At 41.8% G+C, this 22,007-nt stretch overlaps 1 protein-coding gene across 3 annotated transcripts in view; it reads left to right on the forward strand.

Annotated features, from left to right (window-relative positions):
- The first annotated feature begins 4,637 nt into the window (after positions 1-4,637).
- nr6a1a (nuclear receptor subfamily 6, group A, member 1a) overlaps positions 4,638-22,007 on the forward strand; it is a 138,001-nt gene continuing 120,631 nt past the window's right edge. Inside the window, exon 1 of one of the 3 annotated variants that reach the window (XM_052068269.1) lies at positions 4,638-4,702. Coding sequence is in view for 2 of the 3 variants with exons in the window: in XM_052068267.1 (XP_051924227.1) it covers positions 4,837-4,903 (67 nt within the window). In the remaining variant the exon portion in view is untranslated. Of the gene's footprint in view, positions 4,904-22,007 lie in introns of all 3 variants that reach the window. The other 2 variants (XM_052068267.1, XM_052068266.1) reach the window with 2 other exon arrangements.

Consider the following 22,007-nt stretch of genomic DNA (forward strand, 5'->3'; position numbering starts at 1 on the left):
CTTACCGTTTATTGTGCATGTTAAATTGCTCCATGTACAGCACTTTAGATGCAGCGATGGCTGTTTGAAAGTGCTCTATAAATACTGTTGACTGTTGACTATAAGACTGAGCCCCAATGGCTTTGTGAGTGTTAACGTTAGTCAGGGCTTCTGAGAGTTCAGTCTGAATTGGACAGACAAATAAATCTGCTGGTATGCCTCCAAGCCACCATTTTACCATTTTATTTAACCCTTTCAGAAACAGTGGTTACTACAGGGGACATCTTATGTTATCAGGATACAGGGTACATGAAAGGATTAATGAATGCATTGTGAAATTGGCACAGTCGTTTACAATGAGATTATTAAATATGTGGCCATATCGGTGAGGTAGAAACAATGTACTTTCAACACAAAGGGCCACGCGCAATGAGTCTTGTGTTAAATTTCAGACTAATTATTAACTATTAATTATCTTCGCTGATCTGCATATGATATAGACCAGGGGTGCCCAAACATTTTGGACCGAAGATCTACTTTTCGATCAACTAACCTCCCGGGTTAGATGTACCCTTACCGGCACGCACGCACGCACACACGCACACACGCACCCCATGATAAGAAACAGCCTGAAACTGAGGCATGCGATGCACTTTTGCAGCCTGTTAACTGTCGTAGCTCACACGTACAGTTTATTAAAGGTTTAAACTGTTGTTTTTTTTCCCTCCTCGACACTCCTCGAATCTACTTGGGACCTGTCTTAGATCTACCGGTAGATCAGGATCTACCTAATGGGCAACCCTGATATAGACATTAGCGGGCGTGAGCACATATTACGGACGTGGCAACATTCCTCTTTAGTAAGTTCTGTCAGAAAAAGACAGAGGAAATAAATACCTGGTGTGATGGATCAGATGTAACGGTTTATGCGAATCATTTTTCGGGAAAGCATGGACAAAATGGAATGGATAAGAGAAAAATGCGAGTGCACAGGATGAGCAAGCATAACAGGCCATGATTGACTCTAGCAACTCCTCCAGGTCCATGGATGCCTCGGAGACTTAGTCAGCATCACCATTCGGTCCAGGGTCTCCAGACGGCCTAGTAAATGCAACACGAGAGACACTGCGTGATACGGTGGTCCGTTCATAAAGAGTGGACGAGAAGCATGCTATGCCATGCTCATCACATGTTCTTTTTTATTCATAAAAACGATTCATATTTTTTATGTTATGTCATGAGTCATAAATAGAAAAGATGTGAAAAGCGTGTCAGACCTTGGCTAGAATATGAAAAATGCAAGAGACCCCTCAGAATGTAACATGCTGGGAGGGAATGTACTGGCCGCCATGATAGATAATGAGCTGCACCGTAGTGTGCCTTTGAATCTCCGGGACTCATCAGCATGCTCCCCCAACAACTCGTCGTGGATTTCAGGATCAGACTAGAAGAAAATCAAGCAAACCTTAAATTTGAATTTAGAGGCCAATATGGCCGACATCGCACGGGCTGCGATGTTTTGGGCTGCAAGAAACATAATGTAGCATAATGTAGACTAACCCAGAAACCAATGTGAAAGTGACTTCTGATAATACTTTGGCAGACTGCAGATTAGCAAGTCTATTTCAGTTCTCCATCCCCCATTGTGAACTTAAACCACAGATGTCAAACTCCCGTCCTCGAGGTCCGCTATCCTGCTTATTTGAGATGTTTCCCCTCCCTGGACGGGCTTCATGACTCTCTGTCTTGTGTACCTTCGCAAGATGGCGCCGATGTACTGGTAGCGGAGAAATTTAAGGGGTGAAGAAGAGCGGCTTGTAGGAGCAAAAAACAGCGAAGCAATGTTGGCTACAAAAGTGTGCTCTGAAGCAGCCTTTGCTCAGGGTCCATCTCCAGGGATCGCTTGATTGAAAACAAAAAGCTACCCTTACGCAAAAGTAGTAATATACAGTGTGTGATATACTTTCCCAAGTATACTCCATCCATCCATCCATTCATTTTCTACTGCGTATCTGGGGTCGAGTTGAGATGGCAGCAGCTTTAGCAGGGAAGCCCAGACTTCCCGCTCCCCATCCACTTTTTCTAGCTCTTCCCGAGGGATTCCGAGTCGTTCCCTGGCCAGCCGAGAGACATAGTCTCTCCAGCGTGTCCTGTGTCGTCCCCAGGGCCTCCTACCAGTAGGACATTCGTGGAACATCTCACCAGGAAGGCGTCCAGGAGGCCTCCTAATCAGATGCCCGAGCCACCTCATCTGGTTCCGCTCGACATGGAGGAGAAGCAGCTCGACTCTGAGCCCCTCCCGGATGATCGAGTTTCTCACCTTATATCAAAGGGGGACTCCGGAAACGCTGCGGAGGAAACTCATTTCAGCCACTTATATCCTGAATCTCGTTCTTTCCGTCATGACCCATAGCTCGTGACCATAGGTGAGTGTGGGAAGGTAGATCGACCGGTGAATTGAGAGCTTCACCATTATCTCAACTCCTTCTTCAACATGACAGATTGATACAAAGTCCACTTCACAGCAGATGCTGCACCAACCCACTCCATCCTGCCCTCACTCATTAACAAGACCCCAACATACTTAAAGTCCTCCTCTTGGGGGAAGATCCCATTCCCGAACCGGAGGAAGCACTCTACCCTTTTGCGAATGAGGACCCGTGTTTTGGATTTAGAGTTGCTGATTTTCATCACATTATTCTCGGTTGCGAACTGTTTTAGTGAGAGTTGGAGATCCTGGCTTGAAGAAGCCAACAGCACCACATCACCACACATAAAGTATACTTGAGTAAGAGTATATAAAATTTACTTTTTCAGAATGAGTTGCAACAAATTAAGTGTTAAAAGTATACTATCAAAACAAACATAATGCCACTTAGATCCATTCATCCATCCTTTTTCTAATCTATACTCCTCATGAGGGTTGCGAGCGTGCTGAAGCCTCTCATGTGTCTTCGGGCAGTATGCAGTGTACACCCAGAGCTGATTGGCAACCAATCATAGGGCACACATGGAGGAACTACCATTCATGCTCACGATCACACCTAGGGACAATTTTGAGTGTTCCATTAATCTGCCAGGCATGTTTTTGGAATGTGGGAGGAAACCAGAGTAAAACTCACAGGGAGAAGATGCAAACTCCACACAGGAAGGCCTGGAATCAAACGCTGCACCTCTGCATTGTGAGACGGACGTGCTAATCAGTCCCCTTCTCTGTGGCCCTAAGATCAATTATAGGATACATATTTTATACTATATTAATGTAATATATTAATAAGCCTGCAGGTATTTTTTCTGGATGATATATGCCATAATAGAACCACAAACTATTATCTTTGACACACGTGAATAGAACTTCATTAAGGCCAGGTTCTACAAAACAAATGCTACATCTAGCAAACCTTGCGAGTGTCTTGATACTGCCGTTTTGATATTCATTTGCAAACAAATTGACATAAACTGTGTGACAACCACTTAGTTTGGAATTGGACATGGGAATATGGAAATCGGCGGCCCGGTAGTCCAGTGGTTAGCACGTCGGCTTCACAGTGCAGAGGTACCGGGTTCGATTCCAGCTCCGGCCTCCCTGTGTGGAGTTTGCATGTTCTCCCCGGGCCTGTGTGGGTTTTCTCCGGGTGCTCCGGTTTCCTCCCACATTCCAAAAACATGCATGGCAGGCTGATTGAACACTCTAAATTGTCCCTAGGTGTGAGTGTGAGCGTGGATGGTTGTTCGTCTCTGTGTGCCCTGTGATTGGCTGGCAACCAATTCAGGGTGTCCCCCGCCTCCTGCCCGAAGACAGCTGGGATAGGCTCCAGCACCCCCCGCGACCCTAGTGAGGATCAAGCGGCTCGGAAGATGAATGAATGAATGAATGAATGAATGAATATGGAAATCTGCTGGACAATTTGAGAACAACACCATGACGTTTGCGAGAGTACGTTACAGATACTAAAGCTGCAAACAAACGTGAGAATATTTGTTCATGACTCATTGGTTGTCTGCGTTTTGGCGAAGTGTGAGCGAATACACAAAAACAGAGGGGAAAAGCCCAATTTGGACAATTCCGATCTGAAATATTTTTTGCAAGGCAGGTGAATAGCTGACTTTAATTAATGAAATTTCACCTCGTCTCAAAACACGGCAGACGCAGGAGAGCGAAAACAAGTATGAGGAGAAATGTTATGGGTATATTTTCGTCGCAAGTCAGAATACCTCGTGCATTAAACAGGAAAAGGGAATAAAATTAAGGAGCAAAACGACATTCCACTGATGTATGCAGTATAGAAGGGTCAGTATGTCCGCCAAAATAAAAAACAAAACAAAGTGTGATTGTTGAATTGGGATACCTTGTTTGAGAGAGGACAACATATCGATATCATATGAATTTTAGGGGTAAAATAAGTAGGCTTATGGGGGAAAAGGACCTGTTCCGTTAAATTACAGATGTGTCAACAAATTAATCGAAAGTCGACATTTGAGCAGTTGAATTGGAAAAGTTGTGTTTTTGGGCCTATGGTCTGTGCCTCATCTAACTTGATTAAAAAAACAGTTAAAACAACAGCAACAAACAAACAAACAGGAACGTTTATGAATTCCTATAGGCTTGAACGCATCGCGCATGGGGGCTGTGATCGTGTGCTTCCAGACTGGATGGCAGCAGTCAAGCATGGGCCACAGCAGCGAACAGTGAGCTCTCCAGGCGGAGGACAGCCCTCAACCTGTATGTGCACGCTCACTTCAACCACTTGTATTGAGCAGCCTCTTTTCATCACTCGTTGCCATTCATTTGGGGTAGTGGCGGTAAAAGAAACAAGAACGACGTGGGACTGACTTGGTATCAGTCCCTGTAGGAGGATGGAGATAGACAAGAGGACGAATGGGTTCGACTACCCGGAGAGAAACAACGCAAAGCCGGTTAACGGTAGGCGAACAGCGACGGTTGAATAGAAGTTGACGTGTCGGGATAGCCCCTTGTCACTGAACACATCTGTTTAAACCAAATTGTCGCGGATTGGTTGACCACAACGCCACCTGTGACACAAACCACTGTTCACTCTAGTCATGTTAAAAATGTTGTTTCTGGAACTCATTTTGCGGCCAGGTTCTCCTGTCATTTTTCTGTTTCTTATGTTGCGTGGCGATGTTTTTTGCTTTTAATGAGTGTCGATGGATGTTGAGGTGCGTCTCCGTGAGTTGGCTTTCCTGTTCCTTGAAGTCTGTGTGCATGCACGCGCGCGTGCGTGTTTTAGGAACAGAGGTCGGAATGTTTTTATTTGGTGGTGGTCAGTCAGGCGCGGGGTGATCGTAAAAGGTGAACTTTTGAACTTGGAAGAAACACTGACGCCATTAGTCCCCAAATCCGGGTTTGCACGCGCTCCATAAAATGGAAAAGGGACCAAATGAAGACGGTGAGAATCAGAAGATGGCAAATTTCGATTAGCATCCCTTTTGAAGTCAGCTGCGCTTCCGGGGCCCGTAAAGTCCCCAGTCCACAGTGCGCTTCTGAAAAGATGAGCCCCTGGCCCATATTAATACTAACTGTGCCTTACAGCATTGTCTGTGTTAGGCGCCACTCCATATCGTACCCCCACGCGGGTGACTAATGATTTATTGACATTCCCAAGATTAAAATTCCTCTAAACTCCATGACGGATGTGGACACCAATTGTGAGGTTTGTTTGATTTGTGCTTGTCGTTTGATTGGGGAAGAACAATTGACTGAAGTTATCCCAATTAAATACAAAAGGCCTCCAGGTCCTGTTAATCATGCTAAAAAATATTGCAATGTGATCATTTATTTCAAAAATAATAAAAACTAAATATTCCAATCATTTGGGCGACACTGTGTATGAGCCACATGTAATTACATGTCGCAGAATTTGATATTTTGGTACTGAAAAGAATCAAATTAGAGCAATTGAAACGGATTTACATGGGACATGGGTCTTTTTTCCCCTCAATGGACGCTACAGCTTCTTGTTTACTTTGAAACTTAGCTTGTAGCCTACCTGTACACATTTTGAGCATGGCGTAACTTTGATCCACTGGCGAAACAACACTTTGAATCTTTCCTCTTTCATCTCAAACTGCTTGAAACAACAAAGCGTATGAGGGAATAGTGGTTAAGATTGCACGACTGTCCGTGTTTTTATGTTGTGTTGTGTTTATTATTTACTTTATGTTACAGTAACTGTTTTGTAAAGCCCGTTGTTGCAGCTGCAGCTGTTGTGAAAGCGCTATATAAATCAGGATGTATTGTATTGTATTGTAATTTTTAAAAAAGTGACTTCAAACATTCCCTTCTAAATCATGAAAACTTTACATTTTTGCAAGCATTTATTTTTAAAATCATCATCTTACCCTTTGTAGAATTAATTCCCGCGAGCAACATCACATTAGTGAACATATTGTTCTTGACAATGTACAGTACATTATGGTGGTTATGTGGTTCAGAAGTTCTAAGTAGAACTGAAGCTGTATCCCCCCCCCCCCCATTTAATAATGAAATTATGTCAAGATTTAAACTGAGTTAATTCCTTGATTAACTGATTGACTTTTTAAAGTGGTACTGTTTTCCTGACGTTTTGACCATTTGATCAATTTGCAGATGGTTGTCGACTGATATTTCCCTTATTGCTTCATATGTTAAAGTCCAGCTGCTTAACCTGTCACTTGCTGGATGGCGAAGTGCAGAACTGTTGACTATTTAAGCTTTTCTATTACCTCACATTGTTTTCCAAACAAAGCAGCTTAACCCCCCCCCCCCCCCCACCCCCCATTCCCTTCCTTCATCTACCTTCTGTTGCAGCTCCTCCACAGAGTCACATTTGAAGAACAAATTCAATTTTTATTGATATTTGAATTGAGAAGGAATTTCACTCCACCTTCCTGCTCGATGAAGTGTGCAGGTTTTAATCTAATTAAGTTCACTGGAAGTCGAGGACAAAGCAGAAAGGCAGGTTGGTTCGGAGGCTTGCATATGTTTTGGCCCTGGGGGGGTTGCAGCCTGGCATGGTGAGGCAGATAGGCTGAAAGAAAGTGCTTTGTCAGCTCCTGCTTTGGCTCGTGTGTGAAGAAGTAGGCTCTCGCATTTGTCCTGTCCCTTTGGAAGGGTGATGGGGACGGCTGGCAGTGGGTGGGGCACTGACAGGATGCAACCACCCCCGCCGAGATGCTTGAATGATGAGCCAGGAGGAGTACAGTAGAAAAGGGACACATGCAGGAGCTGGGTGCAGGTGTTAGGGGTGGAGGCCATTCATGCTGATATGATACATCATGGAGGGGTTTTCTCCATTCTATGGTTTGACAACATACTCTTTGTGATCAAGCGATCTGATTTTATAACAACCCCATTCAAAATGTATCAGTTTTTGACAGAGTTGTTGTGTTAGAGGGGGAAAATCTCTCTCTCTCTCTCTCTCTCTCTCTCTCTCTCTCTCTCTCACACACAGACACACACACACACACACACACACATATGTATATGTATATCTATATATATATTGCGCGTCGTCCCGCACGCGGTCTGTCCTTCCGTCTGTCCCTTTTCAAAACGTACCTACTTCACCGCGCCGCTGCGCGCCGCCGCTGCGCGCCGCCACTGCGCGCCGCCACTGCGCCGCTCAGGCAGTGGCTCACTACGATCGCGCGGGCATCTTAGCGAAAAAATGTTGTCTACCCACAAGCATTGCAATAAAATTGTTAGTTATTTAGTAGAGCTAAACATTTCTTTATTTTCGCTATTAGCAATGAAGATGAACAAAAAGTTGAACCAAGCAACAACACTTTTGTGGGCCGAAGGCCCACCTTACCAGCCTTCCGCAGGAACTAGCTGATGAGCCGCCCGGAGGGCGGCGAACCAGCTAGTATATATAGAAAAGCGCAGTGCTGGGAACAGCAAGGATACTGTGCAGAACTTTAAAGCTTCCTGGCCTCTGGTCGAGGACCCGAGCTGAATGGAGGACGGACACCACCTGAGGGGTGAAACGAGTTATATATATATAACTCCTCGTTTCACCCCTCAGGTGGTGTCCGTCCTCCATTCAGCTCTCTATCTATCTATCTATCTATCTATCTATCTATCTATCTATCTATCTATCTATCTATCTATCTATCTATCTATCTATCTATCTATCTATCTATCTATCTATCTATCTATCTATCTATCTATCTATCTATCTATCTATCTATCTATCTATCTATCTATCTATCTATCTATCTATCTATCTATCTATCTATCTATCTATCTATCTATCTATCTATCTATCTATCTATCTATCTATCTATCTATCTATCTATCTATCTATCTATCTATCTATCTATCTATCTATCTATCTATCTATCTATCTATCTATCTATCTATCTATCTATCTATCTATCTATCTATCTATCTATCTCTGTGTGTGTGTGTATGTATATGTATATATATATGTATATATATATATATATATAGCTTTGCTCAAATGTGCTGTCTTACCTGGCAAAATTGCTACATTGGTTATGACATCACTTCATCTCATACCCCAAAATATATGGGAAGGGTTCGATCTAAATTCTCCTGAAATGTTTCTCGAAAGGATTCTTGTTTCCTGCTCATCACACATTTAATAATTGTAGTCTGTTGATAATGGAAAAATGAAAAAGTTTCTCATGAAGTGACAATGTGTCTTTTTTTTTCTTCTGTATCTTTAACTGAGCAAAAAAAAGTAATCTGCAAACCCAATTATACATGATTTAAATTTGTCAGTAGGATATTTGAATAAAAAATTTACAGCCCATGTGTGTGAGAATACAGTATATATATACAGTATATGTATGTGGATATAGTTATATCTACATATATTTATATCCATTCATATAATATAGTATCGAGCTATCAATCGATTGAGCGATTTATCTTATACATTTTATACATAGGGCAATAATTCAATGTCATTAGATATTGCGATAGGCACCTGATCAATATCAATACAAATTTCACCCAAAATAATATTGCTTAAAGAAATCAGTGTGGGCTGTAGGCAGAAGCTGCAGTAGAATGTGATATTTTGCCACAACTACAAGCACCCAAAGGGAATTTTTAGGTGAGTTTTACTCCCACCTATTTTCAATTGCTTGTTTCCGCTTGATTTTTTTCATTGAATTTCTATTTGTAATCAATTTAATTATTTCCAATTTCATCTGTAGTCAATATACTTGTTTTTCTTATTCTAAATAGGTAAGACATTAATAATTATTGATAGACTAATATGAAATACGCCTTCAGCACAAAGTCAGCCGAGGATAGGCTCAAGCAACTCCCTGACCCTGTTCAGGATAAGTTGGAAAAAGTGTTGAAAATCCATGGATAACATGAAATACACACATTGTGATTCACCCAGCCCTACTAAGTCTTTTATTCAAACGGATGTTGTTTTAATCTTTAAATTGACCAGTTAATTTGACCTAAATTCAGGCTTTTTCCTCTATTTCCTTATTATGAACAAATAATATTCAATACATGTCTATCGACTGAAATACTTCTATTAAGGCTGTACGATATCGCCAAAATTTAATACTGTATATCAATATTTTTGCCAGATATCTCGATAGCGATACAATAACGATATTCTTGTTATTCCATCCATCCAGCCCACCATCCATCCATCCATTTTCTGATCCGCTTGTCCTCACGAGGGTCACGGGGCGTGCTGGGATCGGTCCCAGCAGTCTTTGTGCAGCAGATGGGGTACACCCTGAACTGGTTACCAGTCATTCGCAGGGCACACAGAGACGAACAACCATCTGTTCTCACACTCACACTTAGGGACAATTTAAGGGGTGTTCCATTCCCCTGTCACACATGTTTTTGAAATGTGGGAGGAAACCGCAGTACCCGGGCAAAACCCAGGCAGGGGAGAGCATGCAAACACCACACAGGAAAGCTGAAGCCAGAATCGAACACTGCACCTCTGCACCGTGAGGGTGACGCACTAAATAGTCATATTAGTTCAGTGAAAACATTAAAAAAAAGAAACTGAACAAATCCAAGAGAATGTTGAAAGTTTTAATATTTTTAATTGTATTTTTTTTAAAATTAGAACTCACCGAAAGCCATCAACATTAACTAAGTCAGCAATGAATTACAAATAATAAAATTCACATTGTCATGAAACTGTGCATTAATTACAAACAACAGTTTTATCCTATGACAGAAGCGTGCGTGTGTCTACTACATTACATGTGTTGTTCTGTACCAATTTGTCCACGTACGACTGTGGTAAGGGGAAGCGTTTCAGAATGTGGATGTATGTGTTGTGTGGCTTGGGGAAAAAAAAAAGTTAACCACTCAATGCATGCACAACCATCGGGGTTGTGCATGCATTGATGCATTACAGAGCGATATGATTTGTGGACTTCAAGCGATGTGAACTACAATATGCCCGGAACACGTTTTGAGGCTCCCCATACAATATGTTGCATTGCATGACTTTTTATTAATCTACAAAAAGAAGCCAATGAAGACGTGCGTTGCGACCACAAACGGATCTCGCCTGGTCGATTCATTAATTTGAGTGGACTGCCGAGGTGCGGGCTGCTTGTACATTTTGACAAGTTCTGCTATTTTTATCCACTGGTAATTTTGAAATTATTAATTTGGTCGTGTAATGTTCTAAAATTTTCCTTGCCTGTGCTGTCTAGGCAGTAGCGGCCGTCTGTGCCCCTTGCTTGCTCAGCGTTTGTCCCTCCTCCCTCTTCTCCCTTCACTAGATGATTGTTATCTGCTGGTTTTAACTGTCTGTCGATGCTAAACATGGAAGGAGGAATGAGGTTGAACGAACTGATATATACATTGCAACACAAGCGTCACATGACTGATATCATCCTCATTTCAATGTTAATACTGTATCTTGAATAGCAATATTTTGATTTCGATACAATAAAGATTATTCGCCCACACCTGACTGACACCGTGATACAATTCTCAACCATATCGCCCAGCCCTAGTTATCCAAGTGTATTATATGTATCTAATATACAGGGATCTTTACAAAGTTCTACTGGGAGCAATGGCCAACTCAAAAAGTTGGTTGCATCATTTTTTGGAGAGGTATCGCATGGACATAATTGCTGATGTATAGTTAATTGGTAGACCGTTGTTTAATATTACATAAAGATTGACAGTAACAGTAGATGTGATGCAGTATTTGCAAAATATTTTACAGGAACAAAAAGTCTGTCTCCAACAAGCAATGGCTGACGAAAGAGATCAATTGTTTTATGTAATTTTAAAAGAAAACAAACCAGAAAATCTTGCTTTTATGTAAAAAATATTTTGTTTAGTCCCAATATAAGAGAGACCTTATTGGGACTAAACTCTGCTTCACTTGAGAAAACCAAAGCTTCACATTCTGCCTAGCATCATAATCAATCAAGTCTGCTTCCTCAGCACAATCAGATTAAGTCCTCCACAGTGGTGCTTCCCAACCAGGGGAACTTTACCCCAAGCACTTTGCAGAGGGTTCATGAAAACATTTCATGATGTTTGTTTAGATTCCTTTTTTAAAATTCCATATTTTAAATGCCAAAGAATCAAAAATTCAAATTAAGGAAGTAAATTAAAATTATTTTCATGTACTTTTTAATACTCAATAAGTGTGCAGTCTTAATTCTGACATTCGGTTTTGGGTTGAGAATTAAACCATTGAAAGCAGTACCGTATTTTCCGCACTATAAGGCACACCTAAAAGCATTCAAATTTCTCAAAAGCCGACGTGCGCCTCATAATCCAAAAAGCACTTTATATGTGGATCAATATTCTGATTTCTTGGACGTAGTATTTTAAATGCTCTGGAAGAGCTTTGTTACAGTTGCAGACGGCCATGAAAGCTCTTTTTTAAAACATGTATTGTATTGTATTCTCTTTAGCTGACCTCCATCTAGTGGACGCATAACATAACTGCAGCCACTATTGTGACTTCTATGCTCTTTATAATAATGTAGTGTGCCCGATATATGAAAACGGTTTTGAAATAGGCCATTCATTGAAGGCACGCCTTATACTCCGTAGCAACTTAGAGTGCGTAAAATACAGTATTTTTTTTCCTTCACTTGCTGCTTGGTTGATGTTGCATAGTGCTTTTCATCATCAGTACTGTCTAATTTGGTTCCTTTCATTGGCTGTCCGTCATCACCAACATCTACTTCTCGCTTCTCTTTTTTTTTCTTAAAAAAAAAAAATTGCTTCCTTTTTGTAACGAGCAGAACTGCTGTTATCATTCTGGTCTGTGACGGGTATATCTGGTGCGCGTGTATGGTGAGCCAATGTGTCAATGATCCTCTCTGCTCTCCATATGCGTAGACACGCCTTCACATGACCGATGCGGAAGCAGTAGCCAGCCAAGGCATCTAAATACAATGGGTGCATTCCGAGAGGCCGAGCGCGCTCTCCTCTTATTACCAAACACAACATGTGTTATAACAGCTAGTGCTTGAACTGGTTCCATCTGTACTGCCTGATGCACTGGCGCCCCCTGCCCCCGTTGAAGTGGCTAGAGTGCTGTCCGAGGCCCTCAGAAAACCCCCAAACTCTCTGAGTTTCCAAAAGATCGTAGTGGAGCTGAATGAGCTCGGAGGTAATATTTGAATCCAGCCATAGACATGGAGGTGGAGACTGGCAAAACAACTGTAAAAAGACAGTGTCTTTCAACCGCATGAGACTGCAGAGTGAGCTCTTGTGCTGTGCGACTGAATGCAATTTGAATCCCCACACACCGAAAAATTGCCTGCATTTGCGAGTTTTTTGCCCGCAGTCTCCTGCCCTACAGGTGTCAAAGGCAAGGACAGAGGGACAGATCTGGCCCGGCACATAGATTTATGTGCCTCGTGAAAGCAAATTTTGTGCATTGGCTCCATGTTTCACATTGAAATACCAAAATTGCAAATTGTCTTCACTTTTAAAAATATTGATATTGCAAGCATTTTTTTGTTACCATAAAATAAATGTAATAATATTTGAACTAACAGTTTTTACTGGCCTCTAATTTCAAAACTATTTCCTCATCAATTTGTTGTAAATATCCAATATGATGCGATCATACATTTATTTAGGTTCAGAGCCATAACAGCTCTCCAAAGGAAAACATAACTATGATGTGGCCTGCAACAAAAATGAGTTTGACACCCTTGATGTATATGAAACATTTGTATAACTGTAAAATGTCAACAACACCATATCTTAATGCAAAGTTAAAAAAAAAACATAAGTTCATTTACACTGCTGTTGAGACATAAGACTGTATTGTTAACTTTACTTTTCAAAAACCTGATTACATCTCACTTTGTTTTTTCCATTTCACTTTAATAAAAAACTCGGATGGAACCCAAAGAAGAAAGCCTTTCAGAACTCCACCCGTGTAATTCCCCCACCTTCCAAATAAGTCTTTAGCCAGGTTCATTAGCATTTCAAACAGTGCCAAGTGATTCATCTCACAGCACACTCCATGACAGATGGTGAGAGCAATTGAACTGCTCAATTTTGATTCATGCAGTCAAATAGCTGTCAAAGAGCAATTAAAAAAATCATGCATATTGGCTTTAGTATCATATGCACACTGATCAATGTAGTTACACCAAGCAGTAAAATTTTGCATGTATTTTGGAGCAAAGTACAGACAAAACTATTAAGAGATTAAGTGAAAAAGTAAAATTTACTCTTTGCATAAAACATATGTACAGACAGACCAAAGTAATGTGCAACAGAACAAATGAGATGCCATGACAGAAATCATTTACATTTAAGAATATTCATCGAAATTAACAGGTTACACGGATTATAAGAATGAAGCTTCATCCAGAAATTCATAAATATTATACCATAAGTCTTAAGTTTGTTTTCGTTGGTTATGTAGCCCAGGGGTGCCCAAACTTTTTGGATCGAAGATCTACTTTTTGATCAACTAACCTCATGGGATCTACCCTTACCGGCGCGCGCATGCACACACACACACACAAATTTAAGATATACCTGCTTTATTTTATTTAAAACATTTTTTTTGTGTGAAAATGAGACTGATTAGTGTGCAGTGTATATTAACACAAAAAATATATTACTAACATGTACAAAGACATACAAATGGTTGTTTGTTTTTTTTTCTTCTCGCCACTCCTCGGATCTACTTGGGACGTGTCTTAGATCTACCGGTAGATCAGGATCTACCTAATGGGCACCCCTGATGTAGCCTATCACAAAAAGATTTTCACTCAAGTGTAATACAGTACTGTACCGTAAACAGATTTGACAGAGAATTTTAAAAATGTTTGAAGTAATTTGACCTGTATTATTTGCCTAATTTCAAATAGAAACACATACAACATATGTCAACATTTAGTCCGCATGTATGACCTGTTGAACTCTTCCAATGTTCTCTTACATGCACAGCAGAATAAATTGATTGTGGTACTGTGAAATGACTAACGGAAAACCAGTGTTAGCACAGGGGACACAGAACGGGAATGACCGTCATCTTCTTTCGTGGAGGTGTTACCAGGCAACACACATTTAGTCACCATAGAAGAGTCAGAGGGTGATGTAACCACAATAACATTTAATTTGCTTACAAGTATTCATTAGTCCAGCTTATTGAGTGCCTTTTAGTTATTATTTAAAAAAAAAACTTGTGTGTTGTTAGATGCTGCTTTTCACTCTTCATTGCAGCTGAGAAAGCAATTGACTAAATACCATTTAATTCCTCCAAAATCATAAAAAAGTTCAGGTAACTTTTGTATGAAGTACAGTATTTAATTTATTGTGAGTCAGTTGTTTAATTTTAATTCCTAAAATGAGTTATTCATTAAAAACCTGTTGTATGTATTGATTCTGATTTGACAAAAAATACAATGGCTAGATAAAAGTCAGTTGAAAATGATCCAACAAGATTTACAAGGTTTGTGAATAATAGCTCAGATTTAATTTCCTGAAATTGTGGTCATCCGCCTTCCAGCATTTTGTTGCTGTGTGAGCTGTGGTGGTCATGCGGGGGAGGTGGCAGCACGCTCTATGGGAACGGTGACCAGGGTCAGTGGGATGTTGCTCTTGAAGCAATAATGGCCTGCTCTGCTGACCTCCGTGTAACCCAGGAAAGTATTTACGGCCTCTACTTGATCCATGAGCTACAGGCTGCGTGACAGTGAAGCTGCTTTCTGAGGTCTCCGATAGCTGCTTCCTGGCACAACCCAAGGCTGAATTAGCTGCCAGGGAGATTCATGGGAAAGGAAGGAATGCCAGGATGTGCATCAACCATATTAAAAGTTGCCAGGGGCAATTGGTACAGCGATGCTGGTGAAGTGCCAGCTATGCTTTTATCAGGCCTGTGTGATATTCAACACGCCATAAACATCCTCAATTTGAGTTTGAATTTGGGAGGAAGTTGAGTTCACAGGCGGCTGCAAAAGACTGAACTTGGTGTGTCAATTCAGAATGGCTTCCCTGTAAAATTTCCTTGGCTGGAGGATGCAGTTGTCACAGGACTTTAAAGCGGCAACTGAGAAGGTCCTGATCAAACTGGACTTGATGCTCTGTGATCTCTTATGAATGAGTCAAGACACATGGTATCTCTGTTGTGAATGTGCTGGGTGAAAAATGTCATGAAGATGCACCATGTCTTCCTGCATCAGGTCCTTCCCTGGGAATTGGGTGACAGACTCACTCAAGGCACCCCACTCATTTCACAGCCAACAGAAAAGACACACGAGGCGCACACACTGGCTCTTTGCAGGAATCTGCTAAACCCTTTTAGTTGTAATTACTCACTCACACAAACACACACTGTTGTGTTGTGAGCTAACTGGAGTGTACGACTGTTTTCGAAAGAGTAATTTGTATTGTGTACAGTGTTGACAATATGTCTGGACTTCAATGTGTTACTGGACAAATTGACCTAAAATGCATATAATGACATTAATTGGATTCCTTCACGGTCACAATATATATCACAATGTACTGTAACATTATGGGTAAAAATGTTTGTATGTTGGAATAACTTAATAATTGAAGAGCTAAAATATACAGTTATAAAATATCTAGCAACAACAAAACAATTATGAATTAGGACATTATATTTTGTACAAATCTCAGCTCATAATTAAATGTGAGCCCTCCCTAGTGCAAAGTAGTGCATAGAAAAAAAAGAAAACTGCTGATATTTTAAAAACGTAAACGTGTTGATATGTACACTTGGCACGAGGACACCTTAGGCCACAGTTTGATGATCGACTTAGTGGTCATATCGTTGAATTTTCGGCCACGTGTTTTGGACACGAGGGTTAAAAGAGGGGTAGAACTGTCAACTAGTCAATACCTGGTGGTGTGTTGGCTCCGAGAGTAGGGGGAGATGCCAATCCTACCTGGCAGACCCAAACATTTTGTGAGTGTTTTTTCTTCCATAATTCCCTGTCGTAAAGAATTCCAACTCCAACCTCTGTTTGTATCCTGGGGGCGGTGGCGGGGGTGCAGAGTGGACATTAAGTCCAAGTGGACCGTGTCCCGTGCCTCCATTGTTAAGAAAACTGATCTGAGCTGCAGCCGTAAAGTGGTTGGTGCCTGTCGTGGCTGCAATCCACGAACGTGGTGTTCTCGCTGTATCTGCTCCCATTGGGTTCCAACTTAAGGAAACATAGTATTCCCTTCCACTGCTATGCAGATGACTGCCAGATCTATGTCCCACTGAGAAAAAAAGATGCCTTCTTGTTAAGGCCACTTCTATCCTGCCTGGAAGGAATCAAAACCTGGATGGCACAAAATTTCTTGAATTTCAATGAAAAGAAGACAGATTCTGTTTGTCACAGTGGCCCTTGTAAATTCCATCCTGTATACTTGGGCCCCCTGTCTCCTTATCTTAAGTCAACAGTGTCAAACTTGGGACTTAAACTGGACAGTGATTTCAAACTTGACCGGCAAATTGGTGCCGTTGTTAAATCCAGCTTCTTTCACCTTAGACAGCTGGCCAAAGTAAAATCTCTCCTCTCTCATGAACACTTTGAAACAGTAATTCATGCCTTTGTCACATCCCTGCTTGATTACTGCAATGCCCTTTACTTTGGAGTCAGCCAGTCCTCCATTAAGCCCCTTCAGCTGGTCCAGAATGCTGCTGCCCGCCTCTTGACTGGTACTCGTAAGAGGGAGCACATAACTCCTACTCTGGCATCCCTTCACTGGCGCCCCATACATCTTAGAGTTATTTTCAAGATCCTCTTATTTGTTTTCAAATCTCTAAATGACCTTGCACCACCTTACCTCTCTGAGCTGCGGACCAGACATTATTAGAAGTACCAAGAACTAAACTGGGGCTCAGAGGGGATCGAGCCTTTTCTGTTGCTGGCCCCTCTCTCTGGAATGACCTCCCATTGAACATTCGGCAAACCTCCTCACTGCCCATCTTCAAAACCCTCCTCAAAACTCACTTGTATTCTTTAGCATTCGACTCAGCATGACTTAGATTTATTCTTGGTTTTACTGTTCGGTGCTTTCTACCGTCTTTATTACTGATTTGTTTTACTGTTTATTGTATATGTTAAATTTCTCCACGTACAGCACTTTGTATGCAGCGATGGCTGTTCGAAAGTGCTCTATAAATACAGTTGAGTTGAGTTGAGGACACTGGCAATAAGGTATGACGTTGAGCTGAAAGAGGAGACCTATCAGGCCTTTTTGGCCTGTGGAACACCAGGGCTAGCTGAGATTGGCCAAACGGAATACATTTTGGTGGTCGGTGACGCAAAAACTCTAGCATGGGAGGATTTCAGCGTGGTCATGGAAAAGGACTTCCAACCATCAGGTGTCTCGGGCGGGGGACACAGTGCACCATTAACACGATGTATAGTGGAGACGGGGCCCCGATAACCTCGACTCGAGACGTTTTGAGACGGTTGAGTAAATACTTGGAAGCTGTCCTCAATTGCACCGACACGCCTTCTTTTGAGGAAGCAGAGTCTGGTGACTCTGAGGTGGGCTCAATTATCTCTGGGTTTTAAGTCATCCAGGCAGTAAAACAGGTCCCTAGGCAGGCGGGCTGTCAGCTAGCTCTCACTAGCTCCCATGGCTAACACCACCACAACTGTCATGGCCTTAATTCGCGTTTGGCGGCTGAGGAGATGAAGTTAATATCAATCAGCATCTTACCGGCCAAGACATGAGGCTCTCTGTTGCAAATGTCCGCTGTCTAGACAGCCGAGTTGCTGCACATTTGCACCAGTTAGACAGCGAAGGAGCTTGCGTGACGGTTGTCCTTTTACCGGACCTCCATGTGGCGGTTGCCTGCCTTTCATACAGCCGTAGTGGTATGTTGTGGAACGTTATTCTATCCTGGCATGGATACAGCTCGGTGTAAGTGGCCTGTCTGAGTGTGCCAATTTTAGATATGCAGCTACGGGACAACCCGCGGTGGACGAAGTTGGCTTGGCAAAATTTAGGATTTAAAAAAATCCAGCATCCGAGGATTGTGCGGTAAAATTCGGAGCACCAGACTTCCAGCTGAGTGTGGCCGTTTGGAGCGCCTAATTTTCTGAGAGGCAGTGGATGGCTTAACCCCTGGAGGCACACTTGTAAGTCAAACCAACCCATATCAATGTAATTTTATATAATGACTTATGAACAATTTGTCTTACAAAAAGGCTCTCAGACATTGTGTTCTTATCTTGGGGGCTTATCAAAGAATGCATTGCATGAGAGGAAATTCATGTGAGATGCTCATTTCCTGATTTTTTCATAAATCAGCCGTGGTGAGTCTGATCGCTACAAAGAGATTTTGCAGAGGTGTTTAATATGTGTGTCAAAGGTAAAACGGATCCATTTTAACTTCTAGGTTAGTGACAGATGTGGATTTGGCCAGAGAAGGTGATATTGGTGATGGCAGAAGAGCGAAGGTGGTGTGGAGTGCCCAAAATAGTATGGCTTCTGATTTGGAACTGTCTAAGTGGAGGAAGTTGAGCTTCATCTACGCCTCTATGTCCTCCAGGCAGGCGGACAGTTTACATGTTGGCAGTGGGGTAGAAGAAGTGGGGGTTGTCTTTATGTGGAGCTGCTTGTCATCAGCATAACAGTGACAGGAAACCCCATGTCTGATGATGAGATTGCCCAAGGGGAACAGATAGTATGAAGCAAAACCCTGAGGGACACCACAGGTGACATTGTTGGTCTGTGATTTTGCTTGGCCAAGGGCAACATTTTTGATTTTGTTAGCCAGATAACAGGTGAACCAGCTGTGTGTTTTCTGAAAGGTTGAAGTGGGCATAAGTAGAGATGTGCATATACATTTCTGTGCTGTTTCATCACCGTGTTTTTTAAATTATGAGCAATACTGTATATGTACAATGATTTTATATGAACATATACTGTCCGGTTCCTCCCGTGACTCCCACCAAGACATGGGAAGTGGGAGGGAGTGTAGCTAAATTGCCTTTGGAGAGTAGTTAGTTACTGAGCAGAAGTTGCTCATTTCTCCAAAACAAATTGATAACTTTTAAAATGTAAGCTAATATAATTTTCCTGATTAAACAAATCATATCATCAAGCTCAAATCATTGAGCTTGTTAGTGAAAACTGGACCCCTTAAGTTGCTTGATATTTTGCTGTCCAGTTAGTTACTCTCCGCTGGAACACGGTTCCAGCTTGACCTACTCTATGTGACAAGTGCACTGTTCACACAAGCTCATTGTTTGGTGTTTTGTGACTGCTTTCGATACCTTAGCAATTAGCATAGCTTTCCGGCTTTCTCCCCTTGGTTATCATGATAATGCTAGTTACAGAAGTGTAGCTTTATTACGGATATGGAGGCGATGATTAGTGACCTACGCTCTGTGGTCACCGGATACGCAACTTTTGCCGTGGCATCATGTTTAGTCACATTAGCTATCCAGCCAAAGCTCTTAATCAGCAGAGCGTTCACAAAATAATGTGCAATTAAGCATTTAACAGTGGAAAGCAGCGAGGTGATGCATTCATATAGTTTGGGCATTTCTGTCACACTGAGCAGTGCACACGGAAGGGGACAGAGACACAATCAACATGCATTACTGCGGTTGGATGGTAGGGTACAAATCACTACCATAAAGCAAATTCAAACCTTGTATTGTACTGTAAATCACTGTACAATTTCCATTCTGGAATAATCTCGTCTTATTACCTGAATCGTGAATTCTGTGATAATCTGTGATGTATCCACAATACATTTTGTGGTGTTGCAACACCCTCCACCCCTGACCCCCCCCCCCCCCCCCTTCACTGCACCCCACCCCCCACACAAACACACATAAAGGCCAAAGGGATTTGAGGGGTCAAGACATGGTGCCCATCGCAACAGGAAATCTTGAATATGTACGTTATATGTATGGACACATTTTACAGTTAGTCTAATTTTAGACTTCTTGTTTATAATGTGATGATTAATTTCATATGGCTGCCCTAGTCTTGAGTTTGCACAGTGCAGTATGCTGGCTGACTGTGTGAGGTAGTAAAACTCTGACCCCTGGCATGATGAAAGGGAAGTTGCTCCTTTGAGCGTGTCAAACCACGGTGAAGAAGCCCCCCACCCCTATGACCACAACATGACCCTCAGTCGGGACGCCTGTCGGGATTAGCGCAGATAAAGACATATATTCATTAGCTTAACATAACATACGCTGATGACTGCAGAAAGCTCAAACTATGAGGGGCTATAAAATTGGCCTTCATCCTCGCGTTTGATCTGAAAGAATTCTATTTGCTCTGTGGCAATCTCTGAATAAAGCATCCCTAAACTGTTACCTGAAGTGGGGGAGAACAGTGTGACACATTTATGATCAGTGATTTACTGTAGATTTGGAACACAACCAATGTGAAAAAATACTTGATATCAATCCCATATATCTGAAATGTGTTCTAAAGTTGAATTCACCCATTTAATCCCACCGGTCACGTTTGTGACAGACAACAATGATTTAATTTACAGGGCTCTCAATTGTTTTATAACTGCTTACTTAAAAGGGCTACCAATGACACCTGATTTTGACTTTTAAATGTCTGGGAAAAATTGGGATTACACGGGTTAATACTTTATAAAAAAAAGAAAAACGGGGTTACTTTTGGATCATTTTTTCTAAAATAATTGATCATATGGCAATTTTTAAGCTTTTGCCATGAATTATATTCAAACCTGAAATTGTTGGTGTCGGTGGAAGTATATACCCCCACCACCCCACCCCCACCACAAAACAATTATGTCCCTTGTACGGCCACTGTATTATTGTTCATTACATTGGCTTGTTTGTTGTTGTTCAGAGGGCAGCTCGGTTGGATTGATTCCTCCATGTTCATGTCATTACAGAGGTGAAGTCAAGAGTCAGTATGGCTTGTTTAGAATAAAGACTGAATGCAGAGTAGAGTAAGCAGCTGGCCTGGCTGCGGTACACAGTAAACATGTGTGTTTGTGATACTGTTTGAATTTGGTCTGTGAAATGTGGTCATGTAGCATCTTTAGGATCCCACGTTTTACAACACTATGAGGTACTGTAAGTTTTATTGTTTTTGTGCCACTGTCCTAATGAAATCAATTTGAATATATGGAAGAGGTGCTGTGAACTTGAGTGGCACTGGGATGCAACAACACAGGGCCAGTGCTCTTTGTCAGCCAGAAGCAACGGGGAGGACAGAGAAGACATTGTGCTGAACTGTGTTACACATGGAGGTCAAGGGTCAGGTGTAGAGGTCAAAAGGATCACCAAGGAGTAGTCTGTGAAACCAGCCCTCAAGTTACTTCACAATCTGTCATATGAGGTGCAGTGAGGAGTTATGCGTGCCACATTAGCTGAAAGATGATTTTTTATTCTTTTATTGGACTGTTTAAGAAATTGTACAGTCACCCCCGCATCATAATGGGGTACTATTCATTCTTTTTTTTCTGTTGAAACTATCCCCATCTATTTGCTGAAACACTCACCTGCATCTTTTGTGCTCCTGAAATCTACGATACCGTCAAAGCCCTGTCTGAATAGCAACGTCGCAGAAATTAGTT

Source organism: Hippocampus zosterae, chromosome 6 (assembly GCF_025434085.1).
Source record: "Hippocampus zosterae strain Florida chromosome 6, ASM2543408v3, whole genome shotgun sequence".
NCBI classification, from domain to species: domain Eukaryota; kingdom Metazoa; phylum Chordata; class Actinopteri; order Syngnathiformes; family Syngnathidae; genus Hippocampus; species Hippocampus zosterae.